Source organism: Saccostrea echinata, unplaced genomic scaffold (assembly GCF_033153115.1).
Source record: "Saccostrea echinata isolate AGI-Se365-2 ecotype Australia unplaced genomic scaffold, CSIRO_AGI_Sech_v1 ptg000037l, whole genome shotgun sequence".
NCBI classification, from domain to species: Eukaryota; Metazoa; Mollusca; class Bivalvia; order Ostreida; family Ostreidae; genus Saccostrea; species Saccostrea echinata.
Window position 1 is genome coordinate 630,096 of NW_026889786.1, and position 21,312 is coordinate 651,407.

At 35.7% G+C, this 21,312-nt stretch overlaps 1 protein-coding gene across 1 annotated transcript; it reads right to left on the bottom strand.

Moving 5' to 3' along the window:
* Window positions 1-74: 74 nt before the first annotated feature.
* LOC133200082 (uncharacterized) lies at window positions 75-16,366 on the bottom strand. Its single transcript, XM_061335818.1, has 22 exons — window positions 16,258-16,366; window positions 10,557-11,949; window positions 10,113-10,294; window positions 9,818-9,985; window positions 9,268-9,417; window positions 9,021-9,148; window positions 7,834-7,974; window positions 6,985-7,134; window positions 6,682-6,819; window positions 6,484-6,586; window positions 6,158-6,378; window positions 5,538-5,747; window positions 4,767-5,217; window positions 4,349-4,482; window positions 3,954-4,187; window positions 3,643-3,813; window positions 3,382-3,542; window positions 2,588-3,239; window positions 2,353-2,479; window positions 1,829-2,079; window positions 1,538-1,712; window positions 75-1,396 (listed from the first exon to the last, which is right to left on the bottom strand). The coding sequence occupies exons 1-22, from the start codon at window positions 16,364-16,366 to the stop codon at window positions 75-77; spliced, it is 6,771 nt and encodes a 2,256-aa protein (XP_061191802.1).
* Between the last annotated feature and the right edge of the window lie 4,946 nt (window positions 16,367-21,312).

Consider the following 21,312-nt stretch of genomic DNA (forward strand, 5'->3'; position numbering starts at 1 on the left):
GTTTAAATGCTTTGTCATTGCGCTACAGATAGCTTGAAATTTTCATGTTAATGTTTCATAAAGACATCTAGATATTATTCCTCATCATTGTAGGATATACCATCGAAGTCCTCCAAAAGAAGACCGACATCCCGGCCGGATGTGACAGATGTAGTTGTACGATGTATGGAGGTATCATTTGAGCTCTTGTGTGATTTGAAGTTGATAATATGCCAGGCATCTGTAAGAAAACTGTGCAGTAGGTCATCTATTCCGTATGCTTCCTCTTTTCTTTTGATGTTAGTCCGAATTTCTTGGATGCTTTTGTTAAGGGTTGCATTTAACATAGTCATTACAATCCAAATGACGAACATTACAAATGTAAAATAGTAGAATTCGGCTATAATTGGACATGTTTGTATTAATCCATGAAGACTGTTTCGTCCTATCAGTGAGTTCACTATTGTAGTGATGGAAACAAAAATATTTTTGTATGTTTCGAGGTGAGCCCCGAAGAGAAGGTACCCAACACCTGCATAGGCAAAGAAGACCAAAACAAACATGAAGAAGCAACCCATTAAGTTTCTCCTGGCATTAGATAATACCAAGGCTAGCTGAGTTATGTTTCGACTGTAGTTCAAAACTCGGAGAATTCTCAAGGTCGTTAAGAAGACAAGAAAAGAAATGAATGCATTAAGTATTTCATCCCATAAAGCAATGTGTCCAAAGTTAACGAACTTGAATTTTTGTTCTGTAAACTTGGTGATTGTCCATGAAGTGAAAAGCATTCTAGTTATGTACATGGGTATGCCAATTACTGTTAATACTAAAATAATGAGGTCAAACAAACGCCAAGAGTCTTTGAAAAACGCTCTTTTATGTTTGGCTATTTGCGTAATGAAATGGATGAAGAAAATTAATGCACACACTGCAAGAACAATTTCACACAGGAATATGAAAACACCAAAGTTTCCTATATGCTGATAAACTCTCAGTGGATAAATATGTGATGTCGTAAAAACACCACCAGTTTGAGGAAACTCGGTCATGAGTGATACGTATGTAAAGAGATTGATATTGCTGTTGTATTGAGTAAATTCTACAAAAACTGCTCTTGTTTGTCGATCTATCCACGTGTTGTTATAAAGTTCGTCCACCACCATGTTGGCATACTTTAAATGAATTCCAAGATCAGCGATGAAACCACCGCCTCCATAGGTTCCTCGAAGTCCGATGGTCGGTACACCCCAGACTTCAGTGGCGCTTGTGAACTGCCATGCCTTTGAGGACCAGAGTGTTGTGTTATCTACACACGAATCGGATTCCCAGCTTTGGCAGTAAGATCGCTCATCTTCTGATGAAATGTAGTAGTTGGCATAGCATGTGAAATCCAGCAGCAAGGGAATGAAACACTTCTCTGAAAATACAGACAAATTAGGTTTACAGTGAATCGAAAACAGGTGATAAAAAATGCAAAGATTTACTAGTATTTAACTAAAACTTTCAGCTAAAAGGACCCTGAAAAATGGTTAGTACTAGTATCTTGATGAAGACCCACCCTGTCTGACTCGAAGCTGACGAAGTCGGACAGCTCCTAGTCTGTAATTTAATTGGTCTTCCGTGTATTGACGTTCGAATGCGTTCAGAAGCTGTCCGTTATATAATTGTTGAGGGAATGTGAATGGAATTAATGTGTTTTTCAACCAGTCGTAAAAACCATCAACACTGCGAATCTACAAGTCAAAATAATACCTAAATTATTTTGACACGCTTCGCTAATTCAACAAACCTGTGTAGAAATATGGAAAAAAGTGAATGGGGAAAAATGGTTGTCTTTGGTCTATCTTACTTTGTCATAACGCAGTGTTTGAAGGCTACTGTTTTTGTCAGGACTGTGTAAAAGCCGATGGTTCAAGTAATGTCTGATCTGATACGAGTGGAAATCCCTGTTGTTGTAGCTGATGAAGTAAAGAATTGCCAAGAAACAGAGGTAGAGCAGTAGTTCAACGAAGATCCGCTTGACTCTCATTTCTCTTAATCTTTTTCGTTTCATATTTTCGAGTGTTTCCTCCTCGAAAGGTGCTCCATAGAATGAAATATCTGTAACATGGAAGTCCAAAAATATAAAAGACACTGAAAACGTTAAGCCTTAATTTATACTCATATGGACATCAAATTTCACTGACTTTAGAAACACAATTTCTGTCTCGACTGTGAAGAAATTGCGAGTTAATTACTTTTGGAAGATAGCGATAACGTTAAGAAATTAAAAAAAAATCAAATGAGACCTTGTAAAGAGAACTTGTATCGATTGTGGTTGACATTTTATATTGTACAGAACATAGTAAACAAAAAGAAATAACAGGAACAAACTGTTGGTTTCTCTAGCAAACGCTACGGCCCTGGTTTGTGACTGTTTCAGTAGGTTTGTCGTATCATATACGCTATCCTCAAGCGATTTCTTGATGATGATCGAGAAAAATATAGCCATTGCAAAAACCTACAAAAAATATATTTACTTGATTTAATTACCATGGGGATTTCACTATTGATAAGACATAATTTATAAGAAAACGTTCATATATTAACAAAGCATTGAGAAACAAACCTTTATTGGATCAACCACAAACATTGATTCAAAAAATGACATGAAAAACGTCTTCAGCCATTCTTCAGACTTTGTTTTGCCCCATTCCATGCTATACAAAATCACAAAAAACCCTGAAGCCAAGATCGAAACAGCAACAATACCATATGCAACAAACACACATTTCTTTGGCAAACGGAATTTTTCTTTTTCACTACGAGTCCTAAAAGTTTCTACATCTTCTTCATCTTGGCCTTGAGAATTTTCTGACCATTTTGATTTCCTGAATATCATCGTTACTGCTAGAATAACAGGAAAGGTCATAATAACTCCTATGAATGAGATATATATTGAGGACAGAGCAAATTTGATAGGACCAATTTGTATCTGATCCACAGATTCGCCCTTTCCGTAGAACATAGCATTTGAAATCATTGTCAAGAAAAGCAGTGTCGCACAGCATGAAAGGCGCTCACAACGAGTGAATACACTTTTTTCTGGACGAAAAACCACAGATAGCCATAGATGACTGTCTGTTATATTTTCCCGACTGTTTTCTGTAAAGTTTACATTGAAAGTTCGAAGGGACTCAGGAGTTGATACAGGCACCGTGCATTGAATGGAACTCTCATCCGAATCCAGACTTAGCCATCGATTGCAGAAAAAGACAAATCTGCAAATCAAAGGATAGCTCTGCAATCATTAAGGTTATCCACATTATAATACAAAACATTGTTATCAGAAATTATCCAGAATTATGATATTCTTTTATATTTATCGCGATTTTCACGTATCGAGAAGAAGGAAAATCACACCTCTTTCCTGTTTGTGCATCTTCAACGACTATTTTAATCAGATTCCACGAAGCGTCCCCTCCATCTCCACTGTTGTCATGCCAAATATTCAGGAAAGTTAAATCACCGAGATTATTCTGCACAGTCATCACGTAAGTACAGACACTTCCGGTCTCAAAACCCTGAAATTTTAAAGAGTGCATTCATTCTATGAGAATCAAAACATTTCAAAGAGCTGGATAAAAATTCAGGTATAAGATTTCTAGCATTCCGACTGCCTACCTTTTTGACTCCGTCTGTGAGATGCCGGACCCCGGTGTCTCTAAGGCGACTAGTCATGACGAAGCTGACGTTACTCTTGGTGCCCGAGTTCCTAGATAGGCCGGTATAAACAGTAACCAGATATACGAATTTGTCTGTCTTCAGGTTGTCATTCATGTATAACAGCTTCCACTAGCAGAAATTTAGATAGACCGTATTAACTCTTTAAAATCCTACTAAAAAGACGCTTTCCATTCGTTAAGTAATAAAAAAATCTTTCATTTTCTACATAAGTGCTTTTGTCGAATTTAAATCCACCACTCTCTTAATACCTTTTCTTGATCTTTCTTGTCATAACGCCGCGCTATCAGAAGACCAGTGAGATAAAGAACGATGATGGCTGTAACTGTACCAAATACTGCACCGTTTCCAATGATGTCAAATTTATCAAAGACCGTAGAAAAATCGATAGAATTTGGTGGAACAAAGAAGGATGTAGCAAAGTTATCTCCTGGAGGATTTTTGCATTCACAAACTGTCTCTTTACCATTCGTTTCCGAAGTTAACTGAAAATGAACAAAAGGAGGTTCTCACAGGGTTAAATTCCGATAAAAAAATCCATCAAATTTAGTGGGTTCTTTTTTTATTGAAAAAAAAACTAACAGACAAGACAGGGGAAGCATGAAATGTGACAGGGCGCGTTTTGAGCGAATATCACGCCAAATACCTGGCATGCAGTTTTGTCCCATTTGCCTCCATCCCATACTCGACACCCCGTGGTCCAGCCACTGATACGGTAAGTTGCAGTTGTGGTGCTGTTGTAAACAGATCGGCGACGCCTAGAAGTCCTTGGTCTGGGAACTGATGTTAAAGAAAAAAATCTCTATTATTTACGTCAAATCATTAATTCTTTGAAAGACTTTGGAATGCCACATTCATGTAACAGTGATCCAGTTTATTGGTATGCGGGAGGGCCAACTATTATTCTTTGTTACAGAATTTTAGAAGTCCCATAAACATTTTGAAGCTAGCGACATTATGATTGCTTTACTCATGTGTATGAAAGATGATTGAATGATTGATTGTTTGTTGTTTTACGCCCCGTTCGAGTATGAAAGAAACTCAAGGACTATTTAATTACTTACTGGATGCAACATGGACAGATATATAGATCAAGCACGGTCCAGGGCAGAAATTGATTGGAAGAAGACAGGAGAAACCAACATCAGTCCAGTCACTAGGGACGATAACTTTTGTCCATTCGTGGTCACCGACGGTAGGAATACTGTCTTTTTTGACATATACAACGTGCGACGTTGTATTCATTGTACTGTTGTCACATTCAACACTAAAGACCAAATTATCCAACGGGTTCCTCCACCAGATTTTATAAGAAAAAATCTGCGAACTGGGCTCTTCTGGATCGTCAGGGAACGCTAAAACGACGTCTCTTTTTGTCACCGACGGAGATACGCTGAATTTGGTCTTCACCGAAGGGAGTTTAGTATGGTTGCCCAGAACGATATGTACTGTAGGTGACTGTATGTTTTTTGCTTCCGAATCCCATATGAAAGGCGTTTTTGAGTATTTGGTAACCTGAAATACAAACATTTAAATTCCTTTATAAACTAGAGCAAACCAAGTCCAGTGAGTCTGTACACATTATAACTGCGCAGTGCTACATGTATGCAAGCACATTTTCAACTTTTTGTTGTTTATAATTAATTGCAGTTAAAACACCGTTAGTTAAAAATGTACACATTCAATGCTTTGAAAGGAATGGCAATTACTGGATATTCTTTTTAACATCCGTTCAAGGTAATCCTGAGATGGACACCACTCTGAAAAATGAAACTATGAACAAATGTCAAACTATCTCTCATAAGAAAATCGAGAATGAACGGATAACAACTAACCTGTATATAATCTTGTTCTGTCTTACTGACATCAAGTTTGATTTTTAAATCTTTTCTGTCAATTTCCTGGTCAACTCGGCGTTTTTCCATACTTGTTGTTAAGCCTGGTCGAGTGACTTCTACTTCAAACTGTTTCCTATAGGCAATCTCCTTCAGTACGGTTCCAAGCTCAACAATGGAGTTCTGCATGCTTGGGACAGTTCTACTTGCCTAACATATTGAATATTACTCAAAATTATGAAACCTAACAGATTTAAGAATGGATTGAAAAAGTATTAAACTTATAAAAACCCGAAAGATGTAAGACCCCACACCATTTTTCAAATTAAAAAAAAGGAAATGAAGAAACCCAGTAATCCAGTTAGAAAAGTCACAGTTCCATGACAAGAGTAGTGGGAAGGTTAAAGATCTTCTGTCATTAAAAGCTGTTTGTCTTGGTTTTGTACCATGATAAAGAATAACTCTATCTAGCAAACAATTTTTAGATACCATTTTGACTAAGGAGTTTTACCTACGTTTCGACTGAGGAGTTTTATGTACCATTTTGATTCAGCAGTTTTAAATGTATCATTTCGACTGAGGAGTTTTACGTACCATTTCGATTGAGGAGTTTTACGTACCATTTCGACTGAGGAGTTCATTTTCTCCCTGTATGATGCCACAGACAGGGAAGTGAAGAGAGCTCTTTCTTCTGGTGAAAACCCGGAACCATCGTACCCGTTGATGTGATCTGTAGAGGAATACTCTTTCGCTATTTCATAAATGTCATTTGTTTCTGGAATGTCTTGACTTAGTTTTGGAATCAGAACATTCAGAAGATTATCAACCGATCGTAAGACAGCTGCAAAACAAAAAAGTCGTAAAATGTTTTTTTAACTCTTCATGAAAGATCGGAAATCCAAATGTGATCAGAAAGCTTATCTCTTAATATTTATTCTACACCAACCTTCTGAGGTAGATAGATAATCTTCATATACAGGGAACATGGCTTCTTTGGATGTGTTGATGAAGTTGCCAATTACGTCATTCGTAGCATTCAGCGCCGCGGCCTAAAGAAAAAAATTGTTAGCTCATAAAAACTTATTTACCTGAACTTATTTGAAAGTGGTCACAAATCAATAAGAACAGTACAGCCAATCCATACCATAACTTCTTTGGTTACCAGTTGCTTCTTCTCCATGGCAGATCCCGAGGAAAACGCCATTTGTCTTTGTCTTACGGTGTTGTCTATTCTAAGCGAACTTGTAGACGTTGAAAGAAGGTTTGTCATATTCTTCATTCCCTGTTATATAGCCTTTGATTACAGCCTTTTAAACAATTTCTTTGAGTGCTCTTATTGAACAGTCAGACATCGGACAAGATTAACTCTAAATGAACTTAGAAACGTTTCCTATGTTAATGCCATGAAAGTATGAGGTGGGAGAGAAATATAATGAATTAATCCTACCTCTGTGAGCAATTCTAGGGTAGAGTTAACATCTACTGGGACTGTGGCGAGTTCTTGAAAGAGGTTGTCAAATGTTGTGTTGTCACCCACGCTACTCCACGATCCTGGGTCTTCCACTAATGTGTCGATCAAACTCGGTGGTGGAAGTGTCTAGAGAGATGGTGAAGAAAGAGAACGTTTACAAAAGAATCGCCTGATAAATATCGATCCCATATAACATCCATAAAATGGATTAATATCGATTGTGTAAGTAGGCTTCAGTCTTCAAAGAGAAAGAAGGCAGGACTTGGTCAAACTGGCGGACAAAATCAACCAAAGACCATTGAATTGGGAGTTTTTGTACATTTAAGAATTATACCATTTTCTCCGATTACACAGTAATACACTAGAAGCTGCTGTCAGGAATAAGTTATAATACACACACTAGAATCTCTTCTCTTGGCCAATTGAAAATGGAACATGTATATAAGGGCCGATTTGAAATGGGATTATGTACGACTTGTCACCACTTTAAAATACGTTCCTAATAATAGAGTGCTAGCGCGCAAAAAGCCTTCGCCTAATATTTAACATATAACAGATACAAGTGTATGTATTCCAACTATCATCGCCAGTAGTATTATACGAAACCTTTTCCATCTAAAAGCCAAGCCTATCATTAACAAAATTATTTTTCGTTTGAATACCTCTAAAAATGTGAAATCTAACTGAGATTGGAAAGATAGATAGGGATATAACAACAATAAACGCTTTCTTAAAAAAAGTTTACAGATGGAATCTAGAAATTTTGGACGAAAGATATATATCTATGATCAATGGGGCCTGGGGGGGGGGGGGGCAAATACATACCTCCCGATTGGTGGTACTAATAGTTGTTTCTACTGCCATGGAAACCAGACCCACATCCTCCTGCTCAATCGCAGTTTCTATCAGTGTCTGTGAATTTTTTAAATAGTCTTCTACGCTCACAGCCATCATTGGTGAAAAGACCTGCAAAAGTGTCTTATAGCTATCCGAGTCTTCCAAGAATGACTATTGATGCTATGGTGAAAAGGTTGCCCTCAAACAGAAAATGAAAAAAGGTGAAGATAACGAACAGTGATCGAACTCCAAAAAAAAAAAAATTATAAACAATACAAATATGTGGAGAGGGCATAAAACGGGGACCACTGGAAATTCCAGACGTGGGATCAGATGCCTAGGAGGAGAAAGCATCCCCTGTTGACCGGTCACACCCGTGTGAGCCCTATGTATTGATCAGATAGACGGAACATTCCTTAGTCAAATTCAGTATAAAACAAAGGCTAATACATGTAATTGGAATGAAACACGTCAGGCTGTTAAAATCCCTTTAACATCAAATTATCTGAAAGGAAGCGAATGATTGGTTATTATCCAGCCTACTATATTAAGTTTTTACCGTGTTTTTCGTAATTTTTAAGAAAAATCAGGTTATTGAAATGGAGAAAATGGCAGGTACTGCCAAAGGGGTACAACATTTGTTAACTTCTCCTACAGTTTTTAAGATAGGATCTACTTTGCAGATCAATTGTACATATATCAAAGATGTGCATAGTATTTTGATTTTGATTTTTGATAATTTATGAGATAAATAACAGGTTGAAGGCCACAGAAAGTGTTTTCTTCTTTTCACATATAAGATTTTGGACAAATTCTGCTTCACATGAATACGAAAAAGGTCTGCTAATAACGGGGCACAATTGGTACCCATGGAAATTCCAATAGATTGTTGGAAGACCTGGTCTCCAAAAACCACATAGATATTGTCAATCAGAAACCCAAGCATCTTTTTAATGTCAACTTCAGAGTACTTGTGTGTACAATCAGAATGTTTTTAACAAAATAATTTTGCAAATGATGCTTTAATACAAGTTTTCATTAATATCGTTCTGCTAACTCTTTTTCCCGTTAATCGCGCTTATGGCATTGGTTTCACAAAAATAAACAGCTTCTCTATTGATACAAGAGAATAACACTTAACGTCAATGCGTGCCTGTTCCCTGAATAGTACTCACCGGGATAGAGGGAAAGTTACAAGTTGTGAAATCATCAAAGACGTCTAGTACTTCCACATATGTATTTATTAACCAATTGTCTTCTTCGTGTCCGTAGTTGAAATAAATGCCCTCTAGGTATCTTTCATCTATTGAAAGAGGGAACTCGGTTAACCACTGCTGATAATTTTTTTTCCAGGTATTAAAAAAATGCTACATGTAAGCTACACACTAAATTCGCACTATTAAACAATCCGAGATGACTTACTGCCTTGATAAAGGAGAGTCTTCTCCTGGGTTTGAGAATCTTCTTGGAATATCCGAAAACTTATCTGTTCCTTCCAGTCTATTTCTTTGTTTTTCTGTTTTCTAAACCCTTCATCTTTCCATGAATTAATGACCAATATTATGTCACCAGCTAAAAAAAAATATTTTTTTACAAAAGCAAAATAAGCACAGACGCATGTATCTCTGTTCTCCAATATTACAGATTTCAGAAATATGGGATTTTGGTTTACATTGAGATAAAATGCAAGAAATTATGGCTTTGCACAGATATGTCTGGACAACCTGACAAAGTTCCTGTACGTTACAGAATACGATTTATGTATAACATGTACTGATAAAAACTATGCATAAATAAATAGAAATTTTTTAGACAACATTTGTTTAACATTAATTTTCTATAGGCAATTTTGAATTTTATTGTATGAAAAAATGAATCAATCATAAAAGGTAAAATAGGGAACGACACTGAAAAGCGTCCCCCTAAACGATTTCTTCAGCTGGCGGGTGGGTAATAGTGTATGAGGTGTTACCTCTTGATGTTTCAAATCTACAGTATCCGCCATATGGAGGTTCTGTCGTCTCAAGAATCATCTGCATTTCTGCCCATCTGTCGTCTATGTTCATCCTCATCGTCAGCAGATAATAAGACAAACGACGGAAGGAATTGGCTTTAACGAAGAATTTCTGTTCCGATGGATCTGGAATGTATTAGAAACCTCTTCCAGCAAAACAAAACCACGTTAAAAACCCCTGTTGGAAAATATTTCTATGGATGGATTGCTTTTTTTAAGTGGATTTAAGTATTGTACTGAATAAGACACGAACCTGTTTCTAACCAGTTTTCCCAGTCTCCTATATTGCTTGTTGTTCTTGTTGCTGGGTCGAATTCCATTAACTTCCAACTATAGACAAGCTTTGCTAGATCGCTGGCAGTACATGTTGTACACTCTGCTCTTAAGGACATTACTATAGATGTGGCCACTTTTGTTTTACAATTTAACAAGCACCTGCATGTGGTGTTTGAAAGGTTAGTTTCAATCAAAAGCATAAGACAACTAGTTGTTCTGCATACACATTACAGAAAACATTACAGAAATAGTGAATCACCAATACTCTGGACATCTAATGCAAAAAAATAACGTTGAACAAATAACCGCCAATACAGTCATGTCCAATGTCAAAGTGCCATAAACGAATTGAAAATATATGTATTACTACATAGAAGATTACTTACCTACATGTACATAATTCAGAGGTACGACTACTTACTGTATTTTCATATCTGGAACTGTATCGCTGGGAGAACCAAAGAAGCTAGAATTCGGAAATACGATCTGGATTCTTTGTTGATAAATGTTTTCAGCGTCCAGAATAGCTACTTTGACTGTGACGATATATCCTACAGCTTTGGTCCGATGATTCGGATCAGTGACTACTTCCGCATAGCCCGTGGTGGTCTCCGAGAAAGAGATGCATTTACTGTTTTCAAACAGCTTAATCACAAGGTTCCATGCTTCTGTCTCCCACGCTATCATATCTGAGATATTCAGACCTGCAATTTGTTCTGCACGAGTTGTCAGCTCTACAAGATGTTTGTCGAAATCCTGAAGTGTCGAGATGGTAAAATTCTCCTTAGGCAGTCCATATATTATCCGATTTAATTCTGTCAAAGCCTCCGTCATTATTCGTAGATGTCTGATTAAGGAATTCATATTTGGTAGAAATTCTGTCTCTATCATATCTGTTTCCTGTTTTGTAATGTTTGATTCCAATTTAAGCAATGGCAAACCATTTTTTATATCTGCATAGGCTCTTTTTGCAACATCTCTGTGGTCTAATATTTCTTGAATATAGTTCTCGTTAGTAAACTCTCGTAGCAAGGAATATAGTTCGGCGCTCATCAAATTGTCGAGGTAACATGGATTCGGGATTTTGTTTGTTGTACTTACAAATGATGAATATTCTTCACAGCTTTGGGGATGGGTAATATTTTCTAAGTTTAAATGTCTATAAGTGTGTGTGTCGTTAAAATACACCATATTCGTCTGAATAGTAAGGTTGAGATATTTCTCCGACATGTCAGCTAAGCTTTGTATGAAGTCCCAGGATACGGTTACATTAGCTAAGAATGTGAAAGATTCGGGAATAATGAATGTCATCAACATATCTAAAGAATCCGTCGGAAACTCCAAACAACTCCAAGAAAATGTCAGACCATCTCTATGACCGGGTCCCTTTGTGAGATCATAAGATCCACTCCAGGCATCAAGTATGGTTTTCCCGGGGCCCGACATTCTACCAGATCCACCCTGAATGATGACATTTGGGGGAGGCAACTGCAGTTTGAAGTACATATATCCCTCGACAAATTCATACGATCCTGGATAATACTCAATTCTTACAAAAAGTCGATACAGGCCAAATGGGAACGCCCCAGGGCGTATCTGAAAGACTGATGCTTCTGACACATAGGACAGAGTCTCGTTTTCAGAGTGTTCATCGCACATGTACAAAGTCCAGTTTTTGTAAAGACTTGACAGAGAACATTTGATTTGTGTTTTCGGCAGAATTTCTATATTGGCTGACGAATACAGTACTAAAGGGTCATCTCTTGTCACGTAATTGCCTCCAAACACTGATCCCTCTAAACATGGCGGAAACTCTGAAAATTATTAATAACTATTTGTACTCAACTCTACCTCAACACAGACTTGGTTGCAAACTTTATATTTACATTCTTGATATTAATGTTTCTTTGCAATGACCATACTAACGTACAAAAACACACACACACACACACACACAAACAAAGTGGATGCATTGTTGCATTAGACATTTTCTAGATCAGCGGAGTATTCCCCTCCGGCTAGAGGTTGTTAGAGGAATTCCATTGTTTACATAAAGATGAAAGGCCTCAAACTGTTCATTCTATGAGAGAAAGAACTAACCGAGGGCTGAGAGAAAGAACTAATCGAGGGCTGGAGGCCCTCGATTAGTTCTTTCTTTCACAGAATGCACAACTCGAGGCCTTTCTCCTACTTAAACCATGATTTCCTTTGTTCTGAGAATTAAATTAAAATGTACAAAACTGGTATCAGGTATAACAGGTAGCAGACATACAATGACAAGTTCATTGTTTACAGAATGGACAGTCACAGGAATTTGTTGAATAGCTATGGTGTTTCCAGATTCAAATAACAAAAGGTCTTTGACTAAAAAATGGACAGATACAGGTAGATTTGGGGGGATACAAGTATGCGGTGCTTCAAAATCAATTTATAGTTTGCGTTATAAAGGCATACATGTTTTACTCCGATGGACAGCATATGACAGAATCAAAATCTAATGAACCAAAAAATATACAAAATCAGTGATATTTGTATCTGGAAACAGAGAATAGTTAGGAGTAAAAAATATTAGCCAAACTTTGACCCCACAATGAACTTCTCCGACAAAATACAGCTGATAATCAAATTCGAAGCATATCTTGGATTGTTTTATTTTAATTCAATTTTTGAGGATATATACACTGCAGCAGTGTAATGGTGAGAGGCAAATTGTGCTGCGAGTGTTGGATTAGCCATGAGCCAAACTTAAAATGGATTCTTCTCCAGGGAATGATGTTTCCGAAATTTAAATCAAATGTGAAATTGTGTCATTTGAATTCCAGTTTTGTGAAAACTGAGTTTTGAGTATTGAAATAATGTGCATTATCCATGGATTTAAAAGTGTAAAATCGAGCAGATGCTGTGCAGACACTGTTTTCTGGATCAACTTAGATCTCCGTGTTATTTACATGTAAATTAAATGGTATTTAATGTATTTGTTTTTGGTTCCTCCTTTGGTACTTTCCAAAGTTTACCTGTAACTCTCCATTCTGTTTGTTTTAACTGTCCATTCTTTTTGTAAAAAAACTGTCCATTCTTAAAAATAATGGACAGTTTTCCAAAACAAGTTGCCCAAAGACCAGAAAAATAGTATGATTAGGATTGACAAAATAACTGGCCTAGTATCTATGCTCCCATTTATCACTATTATCATGCAGACAATTAACAAAATATTTATTTTTTTACCCCATATTATTACCTCTCACATTGATGTCCCTTTGCCTTCGAAGAACAATTAAAAAGACAAGTTATTTTTGTCTCATTTTTATTCATCTATTATTTCCACATTTGAACTATGAAAGTACTTTTTGTATTATACAATAAATATTCTTGCATAATTATTCTATTAAACTTTCGAATACATTATTTACAGTGATTAATTATCAATGGTGAATGGAAAGGGACATAACTTCGCCCTTGTAGAATACAAATTAATAGAGCTCTAGTCAGGACCAGAACACTTACCTAAATGCCCCAGATGTTCAAAATTTTTGTAAAAATAACCTTGCTTATTTAAACTTTTACTTTGTTTGTCTCCAATATACCCAGGAGCAGAGAAGATTTTCAAAGAAACAATGCATTTTCACTACAGATTTAACAATTAGTTAAAGATTTTCAAAGAATTCACATTTTCACCATATTATCAACAGAACCCCCCCCCCCCCCCTGAAATACCAGAACCCCTGGGACCATAAGTTTTATAAAAAAAAATTTAAGAAGCACCCTTGCTCATCATTATTGTGCACTTTGTTTATATGCTCAAAACCCAGGAGCAGACAGGCTTATTTAATAGAATTAATGCATTTTCACTGTATAATCAATAGAGCCCCGCCCTAACACCAGAACCCCTGACACAAGGGCCATGAAATTCACAATTTCTGAAGTGACAGCCTTGCTCATAATAACTATATACTAAGTTAGTTTATTTAATAGCAAGGAGCAGAGAAGAAGATTTTCAAAGAATCAATGCATTTTCACTATATAACCGATAAAGCCCCGCCCTAACACCAGAACCCCTAATCCTGGGACAATGAAATTCACAATTTTTGAAGAGGTCGCCATTCTCATCAAAACTATGTACTTAGTTAGTTTATTTAAAACCCAGGAGCAGAGAAGAAGATTTTCAAAAAAAACATTTTCACTATATAATCAATAGAGCCCTGTCCTTACACCAGAACCCACAGGGGGCATGAAATTCACAATTATTGAAGAGGAACTCTTGCTCATCATAAATATGTACTTAGTTTATTTAATTCCCAGAAGCAGAGAAAAAGATTTTAAAAGAATCAATGCATTTTCAGTATATAATCAATACAGCCCAGCCCTAAAACCAGAATAACTGACCAAGGGGCCATGAAATTCACAATTACTGAAGAAGCAGCTATGCTAATCATAACTATGTACTAATACCCATGCAGAAAAGAAGATTTTCAAAGAATTAATGGATTTTCACTATATAATCAATAGAGCCCCACCCTAACACCAGAACCCCTGACCCTGGGGCCAGGAAATTCATATTTTTTGAAAAGGCAGTCATGCTCATCATAACTATATACTTAGCTATTTTTTTTTTTATTCAGATGCAGAGAAGATTTTCAAAGGTTAAATGCACTTTCACTATATGATCTATATAGCCCCATCCTAGCACCAGAACCCTAGACCCTGGGGCCATGAATTTCAAAATTTTGGTAGAGGGCTCAATGCTTATTACATGTACAACCATACCAACAGTTTGACTGCATGATGTCCAGCAGTAAAGAAGAAGATTTTTAAAGATTACATTAATTTTGTTGGTGTTAGCCCCCCCCCTTCAGCCCCCCCCCCCGGGGGGGGGGGGAGGGGAGGTACCATGAAATTCATAATTTTTTTTCCCCGTCACTCATAGATACTATATGCCAAATTGGTTGAAATTGTTTAAGCGGTTTCAGAGAAGAAGCTGAAAGTGTTCAAATGTTAACAGAACGACGCACGACACACGACGACAGACAAAAACAGATATAAGCAATAGGTCACCTGATTGACTCAGGTGACCTAAAGAATGGACACTTACAGGTAACTTAATGGATTGTTTGGGGTGTTAGCTCAACAACAAGCTATAGAATGGACAACACAAACAAAAAGTTTACGTCACAATCATGTTTTAAATAAATGGTTATGTTATAAATTACACGATAATTAGTAGCAATGTAAACACCGTTCATTAAAATCAAAACTATATTACTTAGGATACTAAGCATCATACATACAGGGTATTTACAAAGTTTGATCGAATTCGGACCAAAACTGTAAAAGGAGTATAGCGTTTTGAAAGTTTTACAGATAGTTCTTACTATTTTTTGTTACTATGGCAGAACCGTTCGGTGGGGGAAAAAACGATATGCAAAATAATGTATCTTAGTGTATTCTACATGTGTACCTTTTATTGAAAACAGACCAAATTGAGGAGGAGTATCAATTTGAAACGCAAAGAAAAGACAGACGAACAGACAGACTGACGGACGGATGGAGTACACTTTACAATCACAGAAGTTCTTATGGTCTCTGATCAGTAGAACTTTAAAAAAGAGTTACTGAGCTCAGAAAATGATAAACCCCCCCCCCCCCCCCGCCTCCCAGATGATTCAGTATAATGGTGAAGTCCATGTTTTGCTATGGGAGACCCGAAAAACATGTCCGATGTAAAATTAAAATAGGGGGTCACAATGGCACTACGTAATAAAGATTCTGTGAAAGTATCATTAAATTTTATGCAGTGGTATAGGAGGAGTTGCGGATAAGAGATGGGTACCCTTCAATATTATAGAAAGAATGGCAGTGTCTATGTTTTGCTAAAGGAAACCCGAAATATGAGTCTGATCAAAAAGTAATATAGAAAGTGCACAATGGCACTATGTAACAAGATTCTGTGAAATCTCATTAAATTTTATTCAGTGGTGTAAGAGGAATTGCGGATAAGAGATGTGTACCCCAAAGTGTAACGGACGGGCGGACGGACATCCCCATCACTGCATACCCCCCGCCTTTTAAGCGGAGGAGGGGGTATAATAAGGCCTATAATATATTTGGTCATTTTATGCACTTACCTTCACATTCGGCATCAGATAAATTACTTCCCGGACAATAACTTGCTAAAATTCCACATGGTTCCGGATTTGTACATGTCCTGGTTCTGTTTTTTATTCCATGGCCCATAGGTACAGAGCAAGCAGAGTAGTTAGACCAAGCCGTCCATCCTCCATCAAGGTATTTAGCTAAATAGATGAATGAAAAAACTAATTATCTACTCAGCGGAACCTTGGACATAAAAATCGCGTATATATATAAGTGTTAACATTACATATAGGTATAAACATTACATATTGACTAATTTATTAAAATGATCTCTAATGATTTTATTCATTGTTAAAAAATAACACAAAAATAATGAAGTTTTATGCTTTCAGGTAAAATCAATTTAAGATTTGTTGTCAAAAATGCTTAATTATTTAGATTTCTGTGATTAAAAAAATGAATTACCTTCTTTAATATAGTACGAAAAGGTCGCTATATTCTATAATTAATTGATATATATTAGATCATGGATTTTGGTTCTACAGAGGGTATAAAATCATGAATGATGCTTCGAATACCCCACAATAGGCCGAAGTTTATTCTTTAAAAAATTGTCGACTTTTACAATTATCTCTTAACAATTTTATGACTGAATTCTATAATGTGCATTTTTCTACACCACGTTCATTCCGGACGGCATATGGTACTTTCAGCTTTTCAAATACTAGTATGGACTTTTACTAATTATCTGACTTAAAAGTCGATATTTTAGTATTATAATAGGGTGTTTGTGTGACAAGGATGTAGATTACATAAATATGTATGCCAATTAAGTTAACGAATATCAATGTCGCTGTCGTGTAAAATTTCTGAGTGCTTCGATTTCTGAATAAAAAAAAAATATTTCATAACGTCAATATTTTATTTCTAATGTATTCACTGCTGTTTTTTTTTTTAAATTTTAAATGGACACGGTTTTTAAAAAAAGAAAGTACTTCGTATTTAAACATCAATCTCTTGTATAACACAATCTTTTTACGTATGCTACAATTTCTAATAAAGGAAATTTAAAGCATCTTCTTTTAAATGTCATTACTTGCGTTCTTATCGTCAAAGTCTCCATCACAGATTTTGCCGCCATGAGCAGGTGCTGGCTTGTTGCATTTTCTAACTCTGTAAAACTCTTTGTTCACACAGGCCCAGGACCCCCAAGAGCCCCAGGCCCCATCAACTGTGGACATCAAAACAAGACATTAAACAAAAATAGTTCATCAATACATAATGCGGTTAAGAAAAGGCGGTCAAAAAGTAAACGAAATTATTAATTTGATAAATGAACTGTTACAAATTTTGATTAAGAACTCTTGGAATTTCTTACTGTGTTATTTAAAAACAACAAAATTATTGACCAAATTAAATAAATAAATAATAATAATGATAGACGAACCAGGTAGAAAACAGGTGCGGGTCTCGTTACTGGGACAAGTACAATTGCAAGCATTCCAGTCGGCGATCACACCAAAATCGTCTAGACAGTCCCGGGACCTCAACTGCTCACCCTTTTTACCCCCAGTTCCAGAAACATCGACACATGATCCCCAAGGTGACCATGCAGAAAGTGTGTAATTCGATGGAGCTATGAAAGAAATGAATGCTTTGTTTTTAGAAATATGGCTTTTATTTCAAAAAGTCATCCAATGTTAATCACCTTTTTGTTTTCAGTGCCAAGGAATGGTAGGAGGAAATTTTTACCGTGGTATAATATAACAGATATTCTTTTTACAAATTAAAGAGCATAAACTAAGTTACACCATCATTTTCCTTAAATATAAAAACAACGCAAAAAGGGTTCTGTTCCACCCAGTGAAAAGGTAATCTGAGAAAAACAAATAAAAAAAAACAAATAAATAAAAATAGTACATCTTTATTTTCTTTAAATTCTTTCTTTAAACACAAGTTAATATTCTCTTGAATACTCGTCATGGAATATCAAGGATCTAAATGGCATTCCACCATCACTTGCATGCTGAAGACCATATATTAATTAGCATTTTAGAATTTAAAACTGTGTGTCAAATCAGTGTATAAGTTGACCAGCTTCCTTTCTCCAGATCTGATATTTTCACGTATGTCCCATTGTTAGCTTCTCTGTCATTGTGGATTACTAATACTGAACCCCTCGATCCCTTCTTTTCCTCCACAACAAATAGTTGGACGTCAAGGCTTTAAAGACGGAACGCACTTTACCTTATTTCAAAATACTCTATCCTTACTCCTTTTTTTAATTAAATCTAAAAACTTTTGCTAATGAAATGTCATGCAAATTTTTGTATTCTGATCATATTTCTTTCACCAGAAAAGGCACAAGTTGATCTTTGTGTAATTTTCATGAAAAAAAAAATGATTCGCCAAACTGTACAGCCTTGCTACTCTTTTGCCTTGAAATACTGTCTAACTATTTACATCCAATAATTACAATATACAGACATTATCATGCAACAGTCGTTCTCTGGTTTTTAAGTCTGGACTGTAAGACTTCAGATCATATCTAAAAGAGCGGGGTCGTCTCGTGCGGTAAAAGGCGGGAAACCTCACTCTTTAGGAATTATAAAAAAGAGAAAAAGTCACAATCAAAATAGATCCAAGGGTTCCCCCCCCCCCCGTGTTTGTTTTATTGTTTCGTCTCTTCCTTTGACTTTTAATATTTTCTGCTTAGAACTCTTCAAAACATTCATGTAAAAAACTATCTAGAAATTATGATATTTTACTTCAATCTTTGTTAAGCAGCATTACCTTGCGAAACAACTGACTGTGAAACGACGGTCAGCACAGAAACACAGATTACAATTTTCCAGGCTAATTCCATAATATAAATGTGAATCGCAGTTTAAAATTACATTTTTACAAAATCCGTCAATCTTAAAACCTGTTATTTTACAAACTGGTAATTTTGACCATTTGCAATGCTTTTACCTTAAGCTAAATTCAATACTTATCGATTGTTTGTACAATAATAGTGAATGCAAATTTCAAGTGACTAAATTTGAACATAAAAGCAGTGTGATGCCGAAAAATTCATTTATCAAAACTAAAGCTACTTAGCAATAAAAACAAATCCCCATATACGTAATGAACGTGCAAACAGCTTAAGCTGACCAAAAATTGAAAGTGAAGCTGAAAGCTAATCTCACTACATGAATATAAAAACGGTGTTTATTTGTTCGTCATTGGACCAGTACAATGCAAATGTCCGATTCGCGTCCTCGGGATTTATAGATTTTCAGAGTGGAAAACAATTACATAGATCCGGACTAACGCTTGTTTTTCCAATGTTAATAAAATTGCCACATTTCGCCGTAATGAATTCAATAATAATAGGATGTTTCCACTTAAGCTGAATACCGTGGCCCCTTTTTCCAACCCTCTGATATCGTTAAATTAATCTAAAACTGGATTATTTAACACCTATATACACTACTTTTATATCTTTGTAATACTATATATTGAAAACTGTGCTGAGTTGGGTATTAGATGCGTCTCATTAATAAATGGAGTAGGCGGATCATATTTCAACCTTTAAAACTGGTCCCAAACTTATTTTATACTAACTATATTCGGCCTATATCCATTACAGACCACTCCAACTGAACACCGAGTCATAATTTGACGAGGAACCCCAGGGCCGTCACAGGATTCGGGAAACAGGGGATGAAGGGGGGATCATACAGGCATACACCCTCCCCTACACCAGATTTTTTTTATTCTGGAAGTTTTTTTTCCCCAAAATCAAAAAATATTACTTTTGAAACAAAATAAATTCGTTATTGATCTGTTTAGTAAACAGATCAATAACAAATTTATTTTGTTTCAAAAGGAATATTTTTGATTTTTTTTCTAAAAAAAAAAAACCAGTTAAACATATATTGAAAAAAAAACATCGTATCTTTATTTTAAGATAACAAAAAACAGACTCTGCTCATTGAAATTCGAAAGGCAAATTATGTGCATGATGCTTATGAGCAAAGATCTTCAAAATTATGCATAAATTTCCTTTAACTATTAACCCAGCAGGCACACAACATTGAAAAAAACTTTGAATCAACGTTGATTATATATGTTGATTCAACGTTTAGTTTATGTAAGATTTTGAAAATTGTGTTCAACGTTGAAATCTTAACGTTGATTCAATGTTGAAAATCAATGTTGATTAGACATTGAATAAAAGTTAATTCAACATTGTTGTTTTTTTTTTTTCGGGAGCGGGGGTGGATGGTGATTACTTATTTAAAATTTTAATTTTTTATTAACTAAGATGCCTTCATAACTATATGAAGGAAAACATATATAAATCTATATTGTAAACATTTAATTAACTTCCTATCAATAGATCAGTTACAATGAATTTCACAAAAATACATTTTATAAATTACATGTAATCAGTACAAAACCCAAACATTTTACAAACGTTTTCTATTTTCACCCGTGGTCAAGAAATAGTCCAATACATGAAAACATTCCAAGAAAAGATGTAAATCTTATACGGTAGCCATTTTGATGCACCAGATGCGCATTTCGACAAATTATGTCTCTTCAGTGATGCTCATACCAAAATGTCGGAAATCCGAAATCTGATAAATATTTCTTTTAAAAAATATATTTTTAATTAAATCTTGGTGTTAGAGTCCTGGTGTTGGAGTCCTGAGGGTGGTGTTGGTCTTTGTGGGTGGTGTTGGACTCCTGGGGTGCTGTTGATCTCCTGATTAGTGTTCTCTCCTGGATTATGTTGGTCTTCTGAGTGGACAGATTGGTGCAGCGTTTTAGTTGATTACCCCTACAATGTACAATTTAATATAATAAATATTTGTATAATGAAATATGTTAAAATTGTGTTCAATCTCATAATCTTTTTATTCCAAAATTATCTTTCAGTGAAAATTGACGAAAACTTTAAGGAAGCTCTATACACAAACAAAAAGTGCTTTTTGGACTAATTATTATATATATATTAAAAATATATCATATAAAGGTGTGCATATTGAGTCTGTTTAGTTCATGTTCATCATAGGGTACCTGCCTTATTTCCGCAG

What these genes read in the sequence shown, in the direction of transcription:
- LOC133200082 (XM_061335818.1), bottom strand. Translation starts at nt 16,366, where the DNA reads ATGGGCCATGGAATAAAAAACAGAACCAGGACATGTACAAATCCGGAA. An exon ending in ATCTGATGCCGAATGTGAAG is followed by an intron (nt 11,950 to 16,257) that starts GTAAGTGCATAA and finishes AATAATTTTCAG; the next exon opens with AGTTTCCGCCATGTTTAGAG. An exon ending in TGAACTCCTCAGTCGAAATG is followed by an intron (nt 5,748 to 6,157) that starts GTACGTAAAACT and finishes TCAATATGTTAG; the next exon opens with GCAAGTAGAACTGTCCCAAG.